This window comes from Phyllostomus discolor, chromosome 7, assembly GCF_004126475.2.
Source record: "Phyllostomus discolor isolate MPI-MPIP mPhyDis1 chromosome 7, mPhyDis1.pri.v3, whole genome shotgun sequence".
Taxonomy (NCBI): domain Eukaryota; kingdom Metazoa; phylum Chordata; class Mammalia; order Chiroptera; family Phyllostomidae; genus Phyllostomus; species Phyllostomus discolor.
This window is the reverse complement of record NC_040909.2, coordinates 71,219,384-71,236,796: the sequence shown is the minus strand read 5'-3', so window position 1 is coordinate 71,236,796 and position 17,413 is coordinate 71,219,384. Positions and strand designations below refer to the sequence as shown.

The window sequence follows — 17,413 nt, the reverse complement described above, 5'->3', positions numbered from 1 at the left end:
GAAGAGAAAGGAACACTTCCAGACTCATTCTACAAAGCTAGCACTACCCTGATACTAAAGCCAGACACAGATAATTACAAAAGAAAAGTAAGTTACAGACCAATATCCCGATAAACATAGAAGCAGCAGTTCTCAACAAAATACTAGAAAATGACATTCAGTAGAACCTAAAAGGATTATATACCCTATCCAAGTGGGATTCATTCAGGGAATACAAGGATGGTTCATCATCTGCAATTAATCCACATGATGCACCACATTAACAAAATGAAGGATAAAAACTACAGATCATAGATCATCTCAAAAGATACAGAAAAAGCATTTGATAAAATTCAGTGTGCTTTTATGATAAAAACCCAACAAAGTGGGTATAGGAGGAACATAGCTCAGCATAATAAAAGCTACATACGACAAATCCACAGCTAATGTCACTCAGTGGTGATGAGCTGAAAGCTTTTCTGATACAATCAGGAACAAGACAAGGATTCCTATTATCACTTTTATTCAACATATTGGTAGTCCTAGCCACCGCAGTGAAACAAGAAAGGAAATAAAAGTCATCCACATCAGAAAAGAAATAAAAACTGCCAGTATTTGCAGATGACATGGTGTACTATAGATAGGAAACTTTAAGCATTTCACCAAAAAATTAGAATTAATAAGTGAATTGATAAAATTACAGGATACAGAATCAACATTTAGAAATCTATCGAGTTTCTATATACCAGTTATCGAAAACATTGGGAGGAGAAATTAAGAGTCCCATTTATAATTGCTTCAAAAAGCATAAAATACCTAGGAATAAATGTAACCAAAGACGCAAAAGACCTCTACTCTGAAAACTATAGGACATTGAAGAACACAAACAAATGAAAGCATATACCTTGCTAATGGATTGGAAGGATTAATATTAAAATGTTCAACTACCTAAAGCAATGAAGAGATTCATTGCATTGCCTGTTAAAATACCAAAGGCATGTTTCTCAGAATTAGAATAACTAGTCCTAAAATTTATATGGAACCACAAAAATCCCTGAATAACCAAAGAAATTTTGAGAAAAGACGAAGTGGGAGGTGTTAAGCTTTCTGATATCAGGGTCCTATGCTATAAAACTACAATAATCGTAACACTGTAGTACTGGTAGAAAAACAGAGCTGTTGATCAACGGAATAGAATAGAAAGCCCAGAAAGAAGTTATATGGTAAATTACCCTATGACAAAGGAGTCCAGTATATACAATATGGTAAGGATAGTCTCTCTTCAGTAAGTTTCTCGGTCACTGAGAAAACTGAACTGATACATGCAAAAAAAAAAAAAAGAAAGAAAAGAAAGGAATTGGATCACTCTCTTAATACCATATACAAAAATAAATTTAAATAGATTAAAAATAAACTCAGTTGGATAAAAGACTTAAACATAAAACTGGAAACCATAAAACTCTCAGGATAGAACATAGGAAACTCTCTGACGTCGCTTTTAGCTATATCTTTTTAGCTACATCTTTTCTGGCAAGGAAAACAAGAAATGGGACTACATCAAACTAAAAAGCTTATGCGCTGCAAAGGAAATCATCAACAAAAAAAAGACAACCTACTATATGGGAGAAGATACTCACCATTGGTATATCTGATGAGGGGTTAATATCCAAAGTATACAATATAAGGAGCTCATACAACTTAACACACACACCCACAAAATTTCATTTAAAAATGGACAAAGGACATGAATGGACATCTCTCCAAATAGGACATATGGGTGACCAACAAACATGAAAAGATGCTCAACATCATCATCAGGGGAATGCAAATTAAAACCACAATGAGTTATCACCTCACACCTGTAAGAATGGCTGTTGTCAGTAAATCAGCAAGTAACACATGCTGGCAAGGATGTAGAGAAAAGGGAACCCTTGTACACTGTTAGTGGGAATGTAAATTATTGCAACCACCATGAAACAGTATGGAGATTCCTCAAACAATTAAAAATAAAGCTGCTATATGATTTGTCAGTTTCTCCTCTGGGTATCTATTAAAAAAAAACCAAACACACTGATTTGAAAAGATATATGCCCTCCTAGGTTCATTACAGGATTAGTAGTAATAGTCAAGATATGCAACTGCCTAGATATGAACTGATAATGAAGATATGGAGATTGTGTGTGTGTGTGTACAGGGGCTGGCAAAAGTAGGTTTGCAGTGTTCTGCAAATACAAAATAGTAGGTAATACAAGAATGAACTCTTGTTTTGCATGCTCAAGTGTTAACCTACTTTTGTCCCCCATGTGCATATAAAATGGAATATTATTTAGCAATACAAAAGAATGAAATGTCATTTGTGACAACACAGATCAACCCTAGAGTATTATGCTAAGTGAAATAAGTCAGAGGAAGACAGATACTCTGTAATATTACTTATATGTAGGCTCTAAACAAATGAATAAATAAAACAAAATATAAACAAACACGTAAATATGGAGAGTAAGCTGGTTGTTGCCAAAGGGAGGGTATTGGAAAACGGGAATAAAAAAGTACCGATGAGATAAAAGAAAAAAAAAGGAATCACACTCTTAAAAAAAAATCTGAAAAACAGTAGGAACCAGCTCCTTTGAAGAGTATGAGAAGTTAGATAAGTAGATGATGCTAGTTAGTAGTCATACTGAAGAGGATGTCTGCGTGCTTATTTATCTAGATTCTTGTAGGCTTTTTAGAAAAAAGGTAGGTACGTAGAAAAAAGAAAGGCCTACTATTGATCCAGGGATAGGTTTTTCATTGCTGTACCCACCCCACACCATTCCTTGCATATCCAACTTTGTTTTGTAATGCTTTTGACTTTGTTAAAAAAAAAAAGGAAACCTTACCATGTCACATTTTAAAGTGTTCTGCCATCCCACCTCCCCCCTTACTTAATCTCAGAACTGTTTTTGTATTTAGAAAAATAAAGACTTAAAAATGGTCATAGAAAGTGGTAAAATGTCAGGTCATTGAAGGTGATTACATATGTTTCAGCAGTACATTCATGTTTTTCTTTTTTTTCCTAGATTAAGCCATGGATTTTTACTCTGGTAGTACTGCTCTTTTACAACATGTCTGCAAAATAATTGAGCTTTTTTTGTGCCACAGTTTGGTCATTTGATTGATGGGTGTAAAACTAATCTTTCTCACAGAAGGAATTGTGATAGCATCACGTAGTGGGAATAGTCTTTAGTTCATTAAGCCAACAATATTCATATCTTTAAAGAATAAAACAGAAATGTGCAAGTATGTATTTAGGAATTGTTTTTTAAAGATAAATGCTTTTTTGGTAATTATTCTTTCTGAAAGTAGATAGGGAGTTTGTATATAGATAAAAAGTTTTCATGTTGTCAGAATATAAGCTTCATGAGTAAATATAATTTTTTCATACTGTTTTCTATTTTATTCCCAAAGCTAAGAAAATGCCCAGGACATATTAGATTCTCAACTGATATTTATATTGAATATTGTAAACTGACCTGGTTTTAAACCCCTGGAACTTTTATTTACCAAGGTTTGGCCTTTGTAGGCAAGATGAGTACCTCTGAATGCTACTCCTCATTTGCAAAAGGAAACAGTGATGAGATGGATGGATATCTTACATGTTACGAAAAATAAGTAAAGTAATGACTACTGCACAACTGAGTATAATGACTGGTGTATAATGAATTACTCAAATGTTAGTGACTATTATTTTATGTTCCATGTACTTCGGACATGTGGAATGAATACGAGTGACTGATGGCTATAAAGTCATAAGCCTGAGATTTACTCACAGACCACCATCACTAGTAGACCCATGGGGAAATGTTGACTGATCTTACTAGTTAGATTTTTCTCTATGCTATTCTAGGATAGTCCTTTAGTGGTAACTTACAATGAGGATGTAGAGAGTGAAAAATTAGATGGGAGCTTCTGGTTAAAGCTGCCTGTTTGATGGCCATAAAAAATAGATAATGGATGAAAACATGGGATGCCATTTCAGGGTAGGTCAACAATTCCATCCTGTCATTAACTTCACTTAGAAACTGTTACCCAGCTGGTGTAGCTCAGTGGGTTGAGTGCAGGCTTCTAAACCAAAAGGTCACTTGTTCAATTCCCAGTCTGGGCGCATGCCTGGGTTGTGGGCCAGGTCCCCACTAAAGGGTGCGTGAGAGGCAACCACACATTGATGTTTCTTTTCCTCTCTTTCTCCCTCCCTTCCTCTCTCTCTTTAAAAAAAAAAGAAAGAAAGAAAAGAAACTGTTAGAGGTGAGCTAAAGGACAAATAGCAGTATCAAGTATGCGTAGATAATAGAGCCAAAACTTTTAGAGCCACTGTAATCAAAACTGTCCTTGAAATTGTTTACATTGTTCATGAATTATGACCTACAAGTTAATTCTCAAATAAATCTTGTTCAATTGGCCTTGGCTTTTTTGTTAGCATTGTTAAGATTGTGGTTTCTTAGGTTGAGCTATTTCTGTGGTGACTGTCAGATTAAGAGATTGGTGTTCGTTTCAATGCAAGTAGTAGCCGTATTAGCCACTACAACTTGTCAGAGTTTCTTTCACTTACCATAAGTACTATGGAACAGAGGAATGGCACTGGGGTCATCTTTTCTCTTTAATAATTTCTAAAGCCTCTGATGGATTGAGAGCATTATTGAACCAGATCATGAAAAGAAAATAAATATTGATGGATTGTCCAGAATGAAGAAGAGTAAATAGCTTTTACAACTAAATCTAATATATTTTCCTGAATTGGATCCTGGATAGGGGGAACACTATAACGGATATTACTGGGGCATTAATTTGCATGTGGACTGTGGATTACATAGTGATATTGCATCAGTGTTAAATTTAATGATTTGATCAATGTACTGTAGTATGTATGAAAAAATCCTGGCTGTTAGCAAACACACAAGGTATCTGTCTGAAAATTACTTTCAGATTGTTCAGGGGAAATACATATATATATAGAGAGAGAGATGTATGGAGCATGAAGTGGATAAAATGATAAAGCAAATGGCTGAAATTGAAAGTCACTAATCAGAGACAGTGTTGAAATAAAATTTAAATAATATTAGCAAGCATGTAAAAATATGATACAGTCAACTGGTCGACCAAGTATATTGCCTGAGGAGCATAAATTGCTAAAGGAATCAATTCTAATAGTCTTAAAAATATTTGAATGTTTTGACCCAGCAATTTTACTAATAGGAACCTACTTTATGGAAATAATCACAAGCATAAGAAAAACGTATATCTGTGAGATTAAAAAACCAAACCCTGGGAATAGTAAGTATATAAATTATGGTGACTTTACAAGTTGGAGTGATTTGTTGACATCAATATTAATGCTTATAAAGCATTTGTAATACTGTGGAAATACTACTATTAAGTAATTTAAGTCAGGATATATACTCAAACTTTTAACAATATTTTTTTCACTGTACAGGGGTTGGCAGGGGACTTTGCTTATTGTTACTCACCCAGGGACCCAGCTCTGTTATTTGCAGGCTATGAAAATCAACTATATTTGTCACTTTAATCCTAACCACTTCTTTTATTCATTAAAAAATGTGGTGCTATCTGTGGCCAGGTGGCTTAGGTGATTGAAATGTCATCTCATACACCAAAAGCTTGCGGATTTGAGTCCCAGTCAGGGCACATATCTAGGTTGTAGGTTAGAGCTCTGGTCAGGGAGGCATGTGAAGGCAACCAGTCAGTGTTTCTCTTCTCTTTCCCTTCCTCTTTCTCTAAAATCAATAAACAAATTTTCAGATGAGGATAAAAAAAGGACTTGGTGCTAATCTGTAGTATAATAGGAACATACATCTTATATGTTAGCTAGGTAGAACTTTAGTATCCGTTTAGTTGGGCCAAGTCATTGGGGCTGTGTTTGTAAAGTATTTGAATTACCCATAAGTGGTGGTAGTGGACTGATTAATGAGATGGAGCCTTATTGTCTTGGAGATAATGATCTTGGAAAAATCAGGATTCTTTCTTTGAGAACAACCTGAAGAAATTCTGTGGTAGATGTCAAGCATGTGACTTCTCAGCAGTTTTAACAAGAATATAGAATAATATACTACTACTATAGAATTATTCAATTCATTTTTACTTAGAAAATATTTTAGAGCTAGTTGTAAGGAATGCATAAATGCATAGGCTTTGATTTAAAGAAGCTTGCCATTCAGAAGTGAGAAATATGAAGAGAAACATCAAAATATATGCAAGCATAGAAAGACAGAATACACAGCATTGTTAATGATATGATTGTGATTAAATCTGTGAAAGAAAATGTTGGGCTGGGAAGTAGGGCAAGGGGGAAGGAGTATTTTAAGTAGGGAAAACAGCTCCGATGAGGGCTCAAAGACTTTAAACTGTTTTGTTTAAGGAGTTTAAGTGATTTGGTGTTTGGGAGTCGTGGGGAGGAAGAAAATAGTTAAACTGTGGTGGAATAGAAGCCATGCAATTTTCACTGTCTTATTGGATGTTTTTGTACTGGTTAAAAGAAGGAGAAGGTATAATTGGACTGCCTGAGTTTGATAACTGATGACATTGTTTAAGTCCTTAATTCTTAGTTTTTATTCTATAAAATAATAATGATATCTGCCCACCACAAAGATTCTTGAGGATCAAATGAAAGAATTTCACTTAATAAAACATTTAGAATAGTTGTCTAGAATATAGTAAATATGCATAAAAGGCAGCTGCTGTAAAAAAATCAATTACAGCTGATTTAAAATAGCAGTGAGCTTGATTAGGTGAGCATTTAGAATGGTCTCTTTGAAGGTAATATGGAGGACTAGGTAATTGGTGGACTAGGGATAGTGGATATGGAGTAGTTTGAAAATGTCCAGAATCAATGAGGGCTTGATTTCAGGCAGGAATAGATAGTAAGTATTTGTATTAGAATTGGCTGGATATAAATATTTACTGATATATATCCTCTGAGGAAAATGACAGACCTACTATAGCACTTGAGAGATTGGGTAAATGTAGATCCCATCAACAAATAAAAACAATCGAAAAATGAGTAGGTTAGGAGGCAGGAAAAAAATAAGGAACTCAGTTTTAGAAACAGTAGTAACAAAATGCATATGGCAAATTTGGAGTTTGAGAGGGGTTGGATAAATAACTTAGGTCTGTGGAGAGATTTGGGCTAGGTTTGGGAATCAGCAGTGGTGGTTACTGTAGCCATGGAGGTAGGTGAGCTACTATTCAAGGGTAAAGAGGGATGGTTGAGATCCTACCTGAAAGCTGGAGTGTTGCCAAAGGAGAAAGAGCCCAAGAAGGGGTCCTATGATTGTTTATTGAATTTTTTCTTTTTTAAAATTTTATTTATTGATTTTTAGAGAGAGAGGAGAGGGAGAGAGAAACATCTTTTTGTTTATTTATGCATTCATTGGTTGGTTCTTATATATGCCTTGACCAGGGCTTGAACTGGCAGCCTTGGTTTATCAGGACAATAGACCCAGTTAGGGTCTATTTAATTCTTAATTATCTGCCGAGCACTATACTAATAAATTAACATTTTTTTTCTTGCTTAATTGTCATTACATTCCTATCAAGTGGGATACTCTTGCTAAGTAAGAAATTACCAGTCTTAGCTGTTTAAAACAACACAAATACATCGTTTCACAGTTTCTGGGCATGGCTTGGCTGATTGCTTTATTACTGCAGGGTCTCTTTCAAGACTGAAGTGAAGGTGTTGGCCAGGAAGGCTAGGGTCTTTAAGGCTTGACTGAGGAGTAATCTGCTTCCAAGCTCATGGTGGTTGTCAGATTCAGTACCTTGCAGGACTGAGGCCTTCAGCTTTTTGTTGACTTTTGGCTGGGGCCCAACTTCATTTTCTTGCCACGTGGGCCTCTCCATATGGCAGATATTACTTCATCAAAGCTGGCAAGGATGGAAGTCAGTTGGCAAGGTGGAAAGTATAATCTAGAGTAGCCATTGTGGCATTTCATCAACTTTGCTATATTTCATTGATTAGAAGCAGATCATAGACCCTGCCCAAACCAAAGGCAATGGGAGTCAGGATTTCACTAGAGTATGGCTAACTGGAGGTGGAGGGGCTCCTTAAGGTACCATTTTTATTGCTATTTTAGAAAAGAAGAAACTGAAATTGTTCAGTAACTTACTTGAGTAATGGGGCCAGATCAAACTCAAGCAGTATGGCTCCACAGCGTGGGCTCTTTTATCATATTTTAAGAAGGAATGAAAAATGATAGTAGGGTTTGGCAGTTTGGGGAGTTCTTTGGAGACTTTTGTTTGCTGTCTTTTAATGGAGTGATATGAGCTGAAATCATATGCTTGTGGTTTCACTGGATGTGCAGGTAGGAAAGAGACAGAGTATAGATTACTCTTTCAGTAAGTAATTTTAAAACAAAGAGAACAGTAATCACATGTTATTGTCACATACAGAATTATTCTCTCTATAATAATCCAGAAATTTTTCTTTTTCAGTTCACTGAATTTAACCAGTTATGCCATTCAGTTGCCAATATCAAGCAAAGCAAACATAAGCCAGTTTTAATCTGCTTTTTTAAGAAAAGTGGTAGTTCTTCTTACAGTGCCTGACGGTAAGTAACAGTTTCTACCTTTACAGTAGAGTTTTCGGTAGATCTATAAAGAGTCTAAGGCATTTAAAATAATGATCTAGGAAGCATTAACTTTAAAACATTTTTTGTTGTTTTTTCCTCTTTTCCTGATAATTTTACTCTAAATGTGTAGAAGGAATATAAAGATAGCTACTAGTTTCTGGAAATTTATTGTTGTCTTTTACCACTGTCATTAATCTTAGTGATTTTTTTACCTCCAGTTGTTAAAAATAAAATGCTAGCTATTGAAATCTGTCTCTTTATTTTATAGATGAAAAAGTATTATGTATGAGGTTTGACATTGATATGTAGTTAATTGCAGAGTTGTTTTAAATATTCTGATTTCTAGGCTCTACTGTTCAGGAGGTGATGAAACTGTTAGGGATAGAGTTTCTTATATGATGGAGGGTTTCTAACTCAGAGGCAGCCAAGTAGAAGAAGTGGTACTTAACTCATTTTCCCTAACTTGCCAAGGTAGTGGCCACTTTTATTTGCTGTTCCTAAGTTTAACCTTAAGACTTGATTGTTAGAGGGAAGGAGTGGGGAAGAAGTTTTCCTAGTTCTTAGTGAGTTAGAAAGATGTTTGATCAAAAAATTTTTATTTTTGTTTATAGTTGTATTCTTAATGTACAACAGTGTAACATGTACACAACTTTTTTAACTACTGGCCTCTCTCTTTAAATTATTTTTTATGGTAAAACAGTTATGCTTTTTACTAGTTTAATTTCTGTTCATTTGTTTTTCGGCAACAAGTTTACTAAATTGTCTACTTAGACATCATAAACATAAAAACCTGTTGTTGTTTTTTTGTTATTTAGTACAACTGTGCTGTGCCTTATGTGAGGGTATTTGTATGTGTTTTTAAATTTGACTATTTTCTTTTTCTTTTAGTAACCATATCAGAGTGTGAAGTATAAACCTACAGAATCCAGAGAAATCATGAAGTTATATGTATTTCTGGTTAATACTGGCACTACCCTAACATTTGACACTGAACTTACAGTGCAAACGTGAGCTGTATTTCTTTTTTTTTTCTCATCAGCTTTGCATTTTGTGCATGCAGAAGTTTACAGGAGTGATTTGATTTTGTGAAAAGTATTCCTTTGTTAATGAAAAGTAGTGATATAGCGAGCCTTGATACAGTATTTTATCCTAGTATATTGTTGTCTTTCTCTAAACTGCTGAAGTTAAACTCATTGTTGAGCTTTATTCTGATGTATTACTATATCATTCACAATAAACAGATCACACACAAACAGACATACAGATTTCAAAGCAAAGTTATCAACCAGAAGTTTTCATAGATGATTGCTATTCTGAGTTTCATAGGATACAGCTGAGGGGATTATTGCTACATATATAAAGCAACATGTATCAGTCACATTTTTTTGGTGATTTTTTTAATTCTCTTGTGTGAATAAAGACAGTGGTTTAATAGCCAAATTAGTGGGACTCATGTCTAATAATTCTCCAGCTGTGCAAGGATTTCAAATTTTTGACCTCTGAGTGCCCTCTTCTGTTTGTAAAAAGTGGGGATGGGGCTCAGGGGAGGAAAGATGTATTTTGAGTCCAAACAGTTAGGAAATATAAACAGCAAATATAGGGTCAGGCAAAAGTAGGTTTACAGTTATGAGTACAGGAAACCCAGAATTTATTCATGTATTGTTATTTATTAATTATTTTCTATATGAACACCTGAAGACCTGCTTTTCTCCACTCTGTATTTCTAAACTTGCTTATATTTTTATGGTGGCCATAATAGCAGAGATTTGGTAGTAGTATAGAATAAATAAACCTGACTGTGAAAATACTGTAAATAATTTATGGAATTAATGACTGTAGTTGTAAAAATGGAACTGTGAAATTATTTTTAAAAAATTTTAGTTCTTATAAAATATAATTTTACCTGTAAAGGATTTTTTTTTGAAAGATAGTAAAAGGAAACAATTTTTATTATGGTTTAGATTTAATATATGGTTGTGTAATGTGATGTGGAGATTTAACACACATCCTGTGTTCTGAGGATATTAACAGACCTGATGCTAATTTGAGCATACTCCTTTGCTACATTATATAAAGAGCATGAAAATAAATGTCTACTTCTCTGTATTTCATAGACTCACTTTTAGATGTGGCATGTCTGTGATTTATTCACCTAAAGTCAGCCAGTTAGTTATGAAATCCAATTCTAGAGATAAAGAAGCCTGTATTTTTACTATTGTTTTGGTGCAAAATTTAAAGAGTGAGATTTATTAATCTATCAGATATTTTTACATAGTGTTACTTTGATAATAGAAACATTTGTCATTGGGCTAATGTAAATAACTGATTTTTTTCCTTTTTAAAGTGTGGCGGATCTTAAGCATGCTATTCATAGCAAATACAAGATTGCTATTCAGCACCAGGTGTTGGTGGTCAATGGAGGAGAGTGTATGGCTGCAGATAGAAGAGTGTGCACCTACAGTGCTGGGACGGTAGGTTTCTAACAGCTTTTTCATTCAAACATGCTCCAGTTTCACATCAAATAGGAAATTGGGAACTCAGCATTCAGAAGTAAGGTTTATCTACTTCATGTATTGAGGGCAATTGCATGTTTAGTATTTGTAACATTTTACTTTAGTTTTTTTTTGCATTTTTACTTTTATAGGACACAAATCCAATTTTTCTTTTTAACAAAGAAATGATCTTATGTGAACTTCCACCTGCTATTCCTAAAACTACCTTTTCAACAGAAAATGACATGGAAATAAAAGTTGAAGAGTCTCTTATGATGCCTGCAGTTTTTCACACTGTTGCTTCAAGGACACAGCTTGCAGTGGTAAGATCTAAGTATTTTTTGAGATGTATTTATTTATATCTAGCACAATTTAAAATAAAAATTGATGCATTTAACAAAAAATGTCTTACACATATACTTGGTAATATTTTTGTGAGTTAGTTACTTACTAGGTGTTTGTGAACATTCTAGCAAATTTATTACCCCTAAGAGCATTCAAATCTAAAATAGTACAATATTCTAAATTACAGAGGAAATACACAAAAAATGTGAAAAATAACAAATTTTAAAAAATGTATATTTTGTGGTTAGTGTGTCTGGTTTTTACATTTTAGTACCATATAGTATTACTTATTCTACATTCAGTGACAATTCTACATTGTATGACTTATGTATGACAATGTATTCTACATTGAATGACTTATTATTCTGTCATTCAATGACAAGATCTTAAATATAGAAAGTGGTCTTAAATGTGATTTGTTCAACTTCTTTTCTAAATGATGGTATGCAGATAATGACTTCTGAACATTGCTTTAATCAATAAAGTAACTATGTTAAAATAGACATAAATAAAAAGCTTAAGTAACTGTTAAAAATGTGATTCGTTTTCCCTTCTTCATATTTACTAGGGTCTGGAGGAAAACCAAGGTTCTTTCTAATACATACTTTTTATGTTATAGTCTCCAGGACTTGTTTGCCAATCACTGGTTTTTCTTTTCATTTGCTAGTACTTAACTGTACTATTGACTGTAAGCTATCACGTTTTACCTTCAGACATGGAAAAAATGCTCTTTTAAAATCCACCAACAATATTTACCTTTTATAAAAATAAATTAATAAAATAACAAATTATTCGTGTTCACATTTACCTTTTTTTTTTTGAAACCTCCTAGCAGTTGGATTTGATGTAACATATGCATTTGTGAAACTACCCCAATTTTCACATAGGATACAACATAAAAAGAAAATAACCTCATCTTTCTGGGACATACGTAATAAGCACTAAAGGGTTCAGAAATGTTTTTGAGAAGCCAAAATTATTTCCGTAAATAATTTATATAATAGAATCTTTTAGATTTTCTTTTTTAGCATTATTAACAAAGCAAGAATACTATTGTACAAATATTGGTGTATAAAACTTTAGGCTACACAATTGCGTGCCATTTAAAAAGTAATAAAATTTTGATTTGGTTGAAAAATATAGGTAGTACACATTAATAAAAATGTAATTAAATATAAAAATTAAAGTCTTAAAATATATATAATTTGAAGTGACTAGAGAGAAATCAAAGAAAACTTGATTAAACAAAGGCATAATATCAAAACACATTACATTAAAAAGATTAAAAAATTGGTATGCCCAGAAGTAGTAGGTAGGTAAATGTAGAATAATATAAAGGTAGCAATATTAATATTCAACAAGGTAGATGTTAAATCATTAAACAGAGCAAAGTGAAATTAATAATAAAAGATTGAATTTGTGAAAATGATTGTATTTACCTATTAACACTAATGGCTAAATGATAATAATAATTATTCCAGGAGAATATAATGTAACATAATGATGTACACCAGTGTTTATAGAAACATTATTTACTGCAGCCAAATGGTGGGAGCAACCCAAATGTCCATTAATGGATGAATGGATAAACAAAATGTGGTATACACATACAATGGAATATTATTTAGCCTTAAACAGGAAAGATAGTCTGATAGGAGCTACAGTGTGGATGAACCTTTAAGACAGTATTCTAAGTGAAATAAAACACAAAAGGACAACAAATACTGTATAATCTCAATTATATGAGGTACCTAGAATAATCAAATTCATGGAGGCAGGCTGTGGGGTGGGGAGAATGTAGAGTTAATTGTTTAAAAGATACAGTTTCCATTTCAGTTTGGGATGATGAAAAAGTTCTGGAGATGGATGGTGGTAATAGTGGTTGCATAGCAATGTGAATGACAACGCTGTTGAACTGTATGTACATTTAAAAATGGGTTAAAGTGGTAAATTTCATGTGTATATTACCACAGTAATTTTAAAATCGAAAGGTTTTATTTTATACATTTTTTCATAATCAGAAAGCCCTGTGGACTAGATTTAATGCTGTTTATCCTGAAAATACAGAATATAGGTAAATTTTTCTTACAGATAAAACCTAGAAGAGTATTGAAACAATAACATTAATAGCAATGAGGCTGTAATAGGAATGCAAGGATGGTATAATATTGGGGGTGTATTAATTTAGTTAGTTGTCTCAATCATTAATACTTCATAAAACATACAGGATCACATTAATATTGTCCAGTAGAAGCACTTGTTAAAATTTTAATGGCTGTTCCTAATAAATAAAATAGAAGGAAACAAAAGAGAAATATAACACAGACTTAATCAAATATAAAATATAAAAATATATTTTCAAACCAGTGAAATGCTAGAGTCATTTTTGCCTAAATCAGAAACAGTCTATTCAGTATTTTGGAGCTTCTAGGATATGTACTAAAATAAGAAAATGAAATAATGGTAACATTAATGGAAAAGAAAAGCTCAGATTTAATACAAACCTATGAGAAGTAATTTTGATATGGTGACTGGATATGCGATAAATGTTATTCAGATTTCATTGAACTAGTCCTGCTTTGGAATGGAAATGGGAAATTCTGTACATCACATCAATAGCAACAAAATATCTATATACAGTTATATTCAGGAACACAAATTATAAACAAAGAAATATTCTTAAAATATTCTTAATGTTAATGATAATATTAATGCATTCATGAAATTAATGAGTTACAGTTAAAATTTCCACAGTGGTGAAGCATTTTTGCTTGGGAGGTTGGACTAGGGGGAATTTTGGATTATTTGGTTTTGTTTTAAATAAAATGGATGTAAAGTTCATGTAGAGGGATCAATGTCCAAGAATAGCCAAGAACATTCTGAGAAAGAAGAATGGAAGGTGGTGGGAAGAATGTATCTTCTTAGATTTTAAAACACTGAAAAGCTACTCTAACCAAAACCGTGACTTAAGTGAAACAGTTTATTAGTATATAAGGAATTAGAGGCACTGTAATTTAATGGCAAGTGTATGATCTTTTAGAGTCACATTACATGAGTTTAAATCTAGTCATCCCTATTGTGGTGTGACCTTGAACTAAGTTTACTTTCATTAGTAAAATGATAGGTTTTTGTTTATTGAACTATATACATACACATTCATTTTTAATTCATTTCCATAAACTACTTAAACACAAATTTTAAAGCATGGTATCACCCCAGAAACCCTGCTTCTTCTTTTTCCCAGTCAGTAACCAGCATCCCTCTTCCCTAAAGCATAGATTGCTTTGCCTCTTTAGAACTTTGAGTGTAATCATAGTTTGATTTTTTTGTATGTGGACTCTTACTCAATGTTATGTTCCTGAGATTTACTCATTTAATTGTGTGTGTTAATGGTTTGTAGTCATCGCTACATAGTATTCTGTTGGACAGATATTACACAGTTAATGGATATAGTTTCCAGTTTTAGACTGTTGTGATTAAAGCTGCTGTGAATATCATTGTACATTGTTTGGTACATTTTTTGCATTTCTCTTGGATGTGCCTCTTTTCAGCTTTATGTTCTGTTGTTTGAAATGGTTGTATCCGTTTATACTCCCACCATCAGTGTGTGATTGTTCTACTTGCTGAACAAACTCATGCTTGGTTTTCATGATACTCTTAATTTTAGTCTTTCTGATAGGTGTATGTATAGTGGTAGGTCTTTGTGAGTTTATTTGTATTTGATAACAAGGATGAGCAGGTTTACTTACATTTATGAGAGATTTGAATATCCTTTTTGTAACATTAATATTCTAGTTTATTATTGGGTTGCTAATCTTTCTGATTGATTTGTTAATGTCTTGATGTAATCTTCATATAAGTTTTTTGTTGGTTTTATATGTTGGGAATATCTTCTGCCATTCTGTGGCTGGCCTTTTTATTCAACTAATGATGTTTCATGATGAATAGAATTTCTTAGTTCAAGTTTCAATTTATTAATAGTCTTGTCTTCTTTTCGTCCTTAAGAAACCTTTGCATATCTCAAAGACATGAAGGAAATAGTCAGTATAGGTAGAGGTGCTGGAGTATGTCTGGTATGCTGTATTCCAGATACCACATCTCACCCTACCCCCAGCCCTTTAAAAAAATTTCTCAGATTTATATCTATAGATCACTTGTAATTGATTTTTTATGTAATATATAAAAATAGAAAATTCAGTTTATAAATTCAGCACCTTTTAAACTTAATACTATATGTTGATATTTCCATATCCTTATATATAAAAATATTTCATCTTATGCTACATAAATTTCATTATATTGGTGTATTTTTGATAGACATTGAGGTTGTTTGCATTTCATTTCATAGTATTAAAATAAATTTTTAATATTTTTTATTTATTTATAAAAACAAATAAAATTTACTCTTATAGGGTAAATTCCTAGATAAGGAATCATTTTGCCAAATACTAGATACCATTTTGCTTTTGATCATTATTACTGAATTGTCCTCAGTAGACACTTTATCAATATATATTCCCAAAAGCAGTGAGTTAGGTATTTCTCTTCTATTATCATAACAAACAAGCCAGAAAAAATAAGTTAAATTAATAAAATAAAGGTAAATTAAAGCATAACCTTAACAATGCTTTAAAGTGTGTTCAGAATTCATTCATGTATATATTAAGTACACATATGGAAATGTGCACAGAAACATTACCTTCTATTACTGTTTCTTTTTTCATTTTTAATATAGGAAATGTATGAAGTTGCCAAGAAACTTAGCTCCTTCTGTGAAAGTCTGGTCCATGATGAACACCTTCAACACCAGGGCTGGGCTGCAATCATGGCCAATCTGGAGGACTGTTCAAATTCATACCAAAAGCTACTTGTCAAGTTTGAAAATATTTATTCAAATTATCTGCAATCCATAGAAGACATCAAGTTAAAACTTACTCAGTATGTGTGCCATTCAAATGGATAATAAGATTTTTAAAGTATCTTTGTAAATTTTCAGTAGTTTCAGTAATTAATATTGTTTCAAGTTGGCCATATAGTTATTATAATCAAAGTTAATTTTTTCAGACTTTAATAGACTCCAATATTATGATCAGTTTTACTCATTATATATGTTATGGATCTTCCACACTTCTTTTTTTCTTATGTTTTCTTTATGAAAAGGCCTAAAACGCTTTTGAAAATTTTTACAAACCCAAGAATCTTGGCATTCTGTCTCTGATATCAACTTTCCAATAAGGTAACAATAACAACAAAAATAACACATCTGAAGGAAATGGAAAATTTTTCAAACATTAACCAATAAAGAAAAATTTTGTTTTCCTAATATTGCCATATGATGTCGGAAGTACATCTTGCTAGGATGGGAAAAAAGCCATTGTGTTCTAGCTTTTGTTTAGGTGGCTTTCTGTTTTTTTTTGCATATAAGCCTATCTGATATCATTGTCTTTTTTTTTTTAAGTTATAATTAGCCCAGGCAGGTGTGACTCAGTGGATTGAGCACTGGTCTGTGAACCAAAGGGTTGATGGTTTGATTCCCAGTGAGGGCACATGCCTGGGTTGCGGGCCAGGTTACCAGCAGGGGGCGCATGAGAGGCAAGCACGCATTGATGTTTCTCTCCTTCCCTTCCCCACTCTAAAAATAAAATAAAATAACATAAAATCTTTTTTTAAAAAGGCTATAATTAACGTGAACATATAGCAGTAATTCATGAATATAGCCCTGTGTGTTGTGTGTGTATGCTTTCAACTTTTTGCACTTTTTTTTTTTTTTTTTGTATTTCATTGCCTTGAATTGGGATTTTTTTCTTTCATTCATTCAAGTGAACCTTATAAAATCAAGTTTTTCTGTTTGGCAGAATGAATCTTTAGAAGATTTTGGCCTCAATTTGACAATGGGACAGATACTGGGAAGGAAGGGGATGATATAAATATCTTTTAGAAGTTTATGTAAAAACCTTTTCAACTATTTTTTAGAGA

The 17,413-nt window shown here is 32.8% G+C and overlaps 1 protein-coding gene across 1 annotated transcript in view; it reads left to right on the top strand.

Moving 5' to 3' along the window:
* RB1CC1 (RB1 inducible coiled-coil 1) overlaps window positions 1-17,413 on the top strand; it is a 92,334-nt gene that overhangs the window by 20,771 nt on the left and 54,150 nt on the right. Inside the window, 5 exon segments of the mRNA XM_028518117.2 lie at window positions 8,464-8,579; window positions 9,489-9,607; window positions 10,945-11,071; window positions 11,245-11,415; window positions 16,173-16,375. Coding sequence (XP_028373918.1) covers window positions 9,537-9,607; window positions 10,945-11,071; window positions 11,245-11,415; window positions 16,173-16,375 — 572 coding nt within the window. The 5' untranslated portion in view covers window positions 8,464-8,579; window positions 9,489-9,536.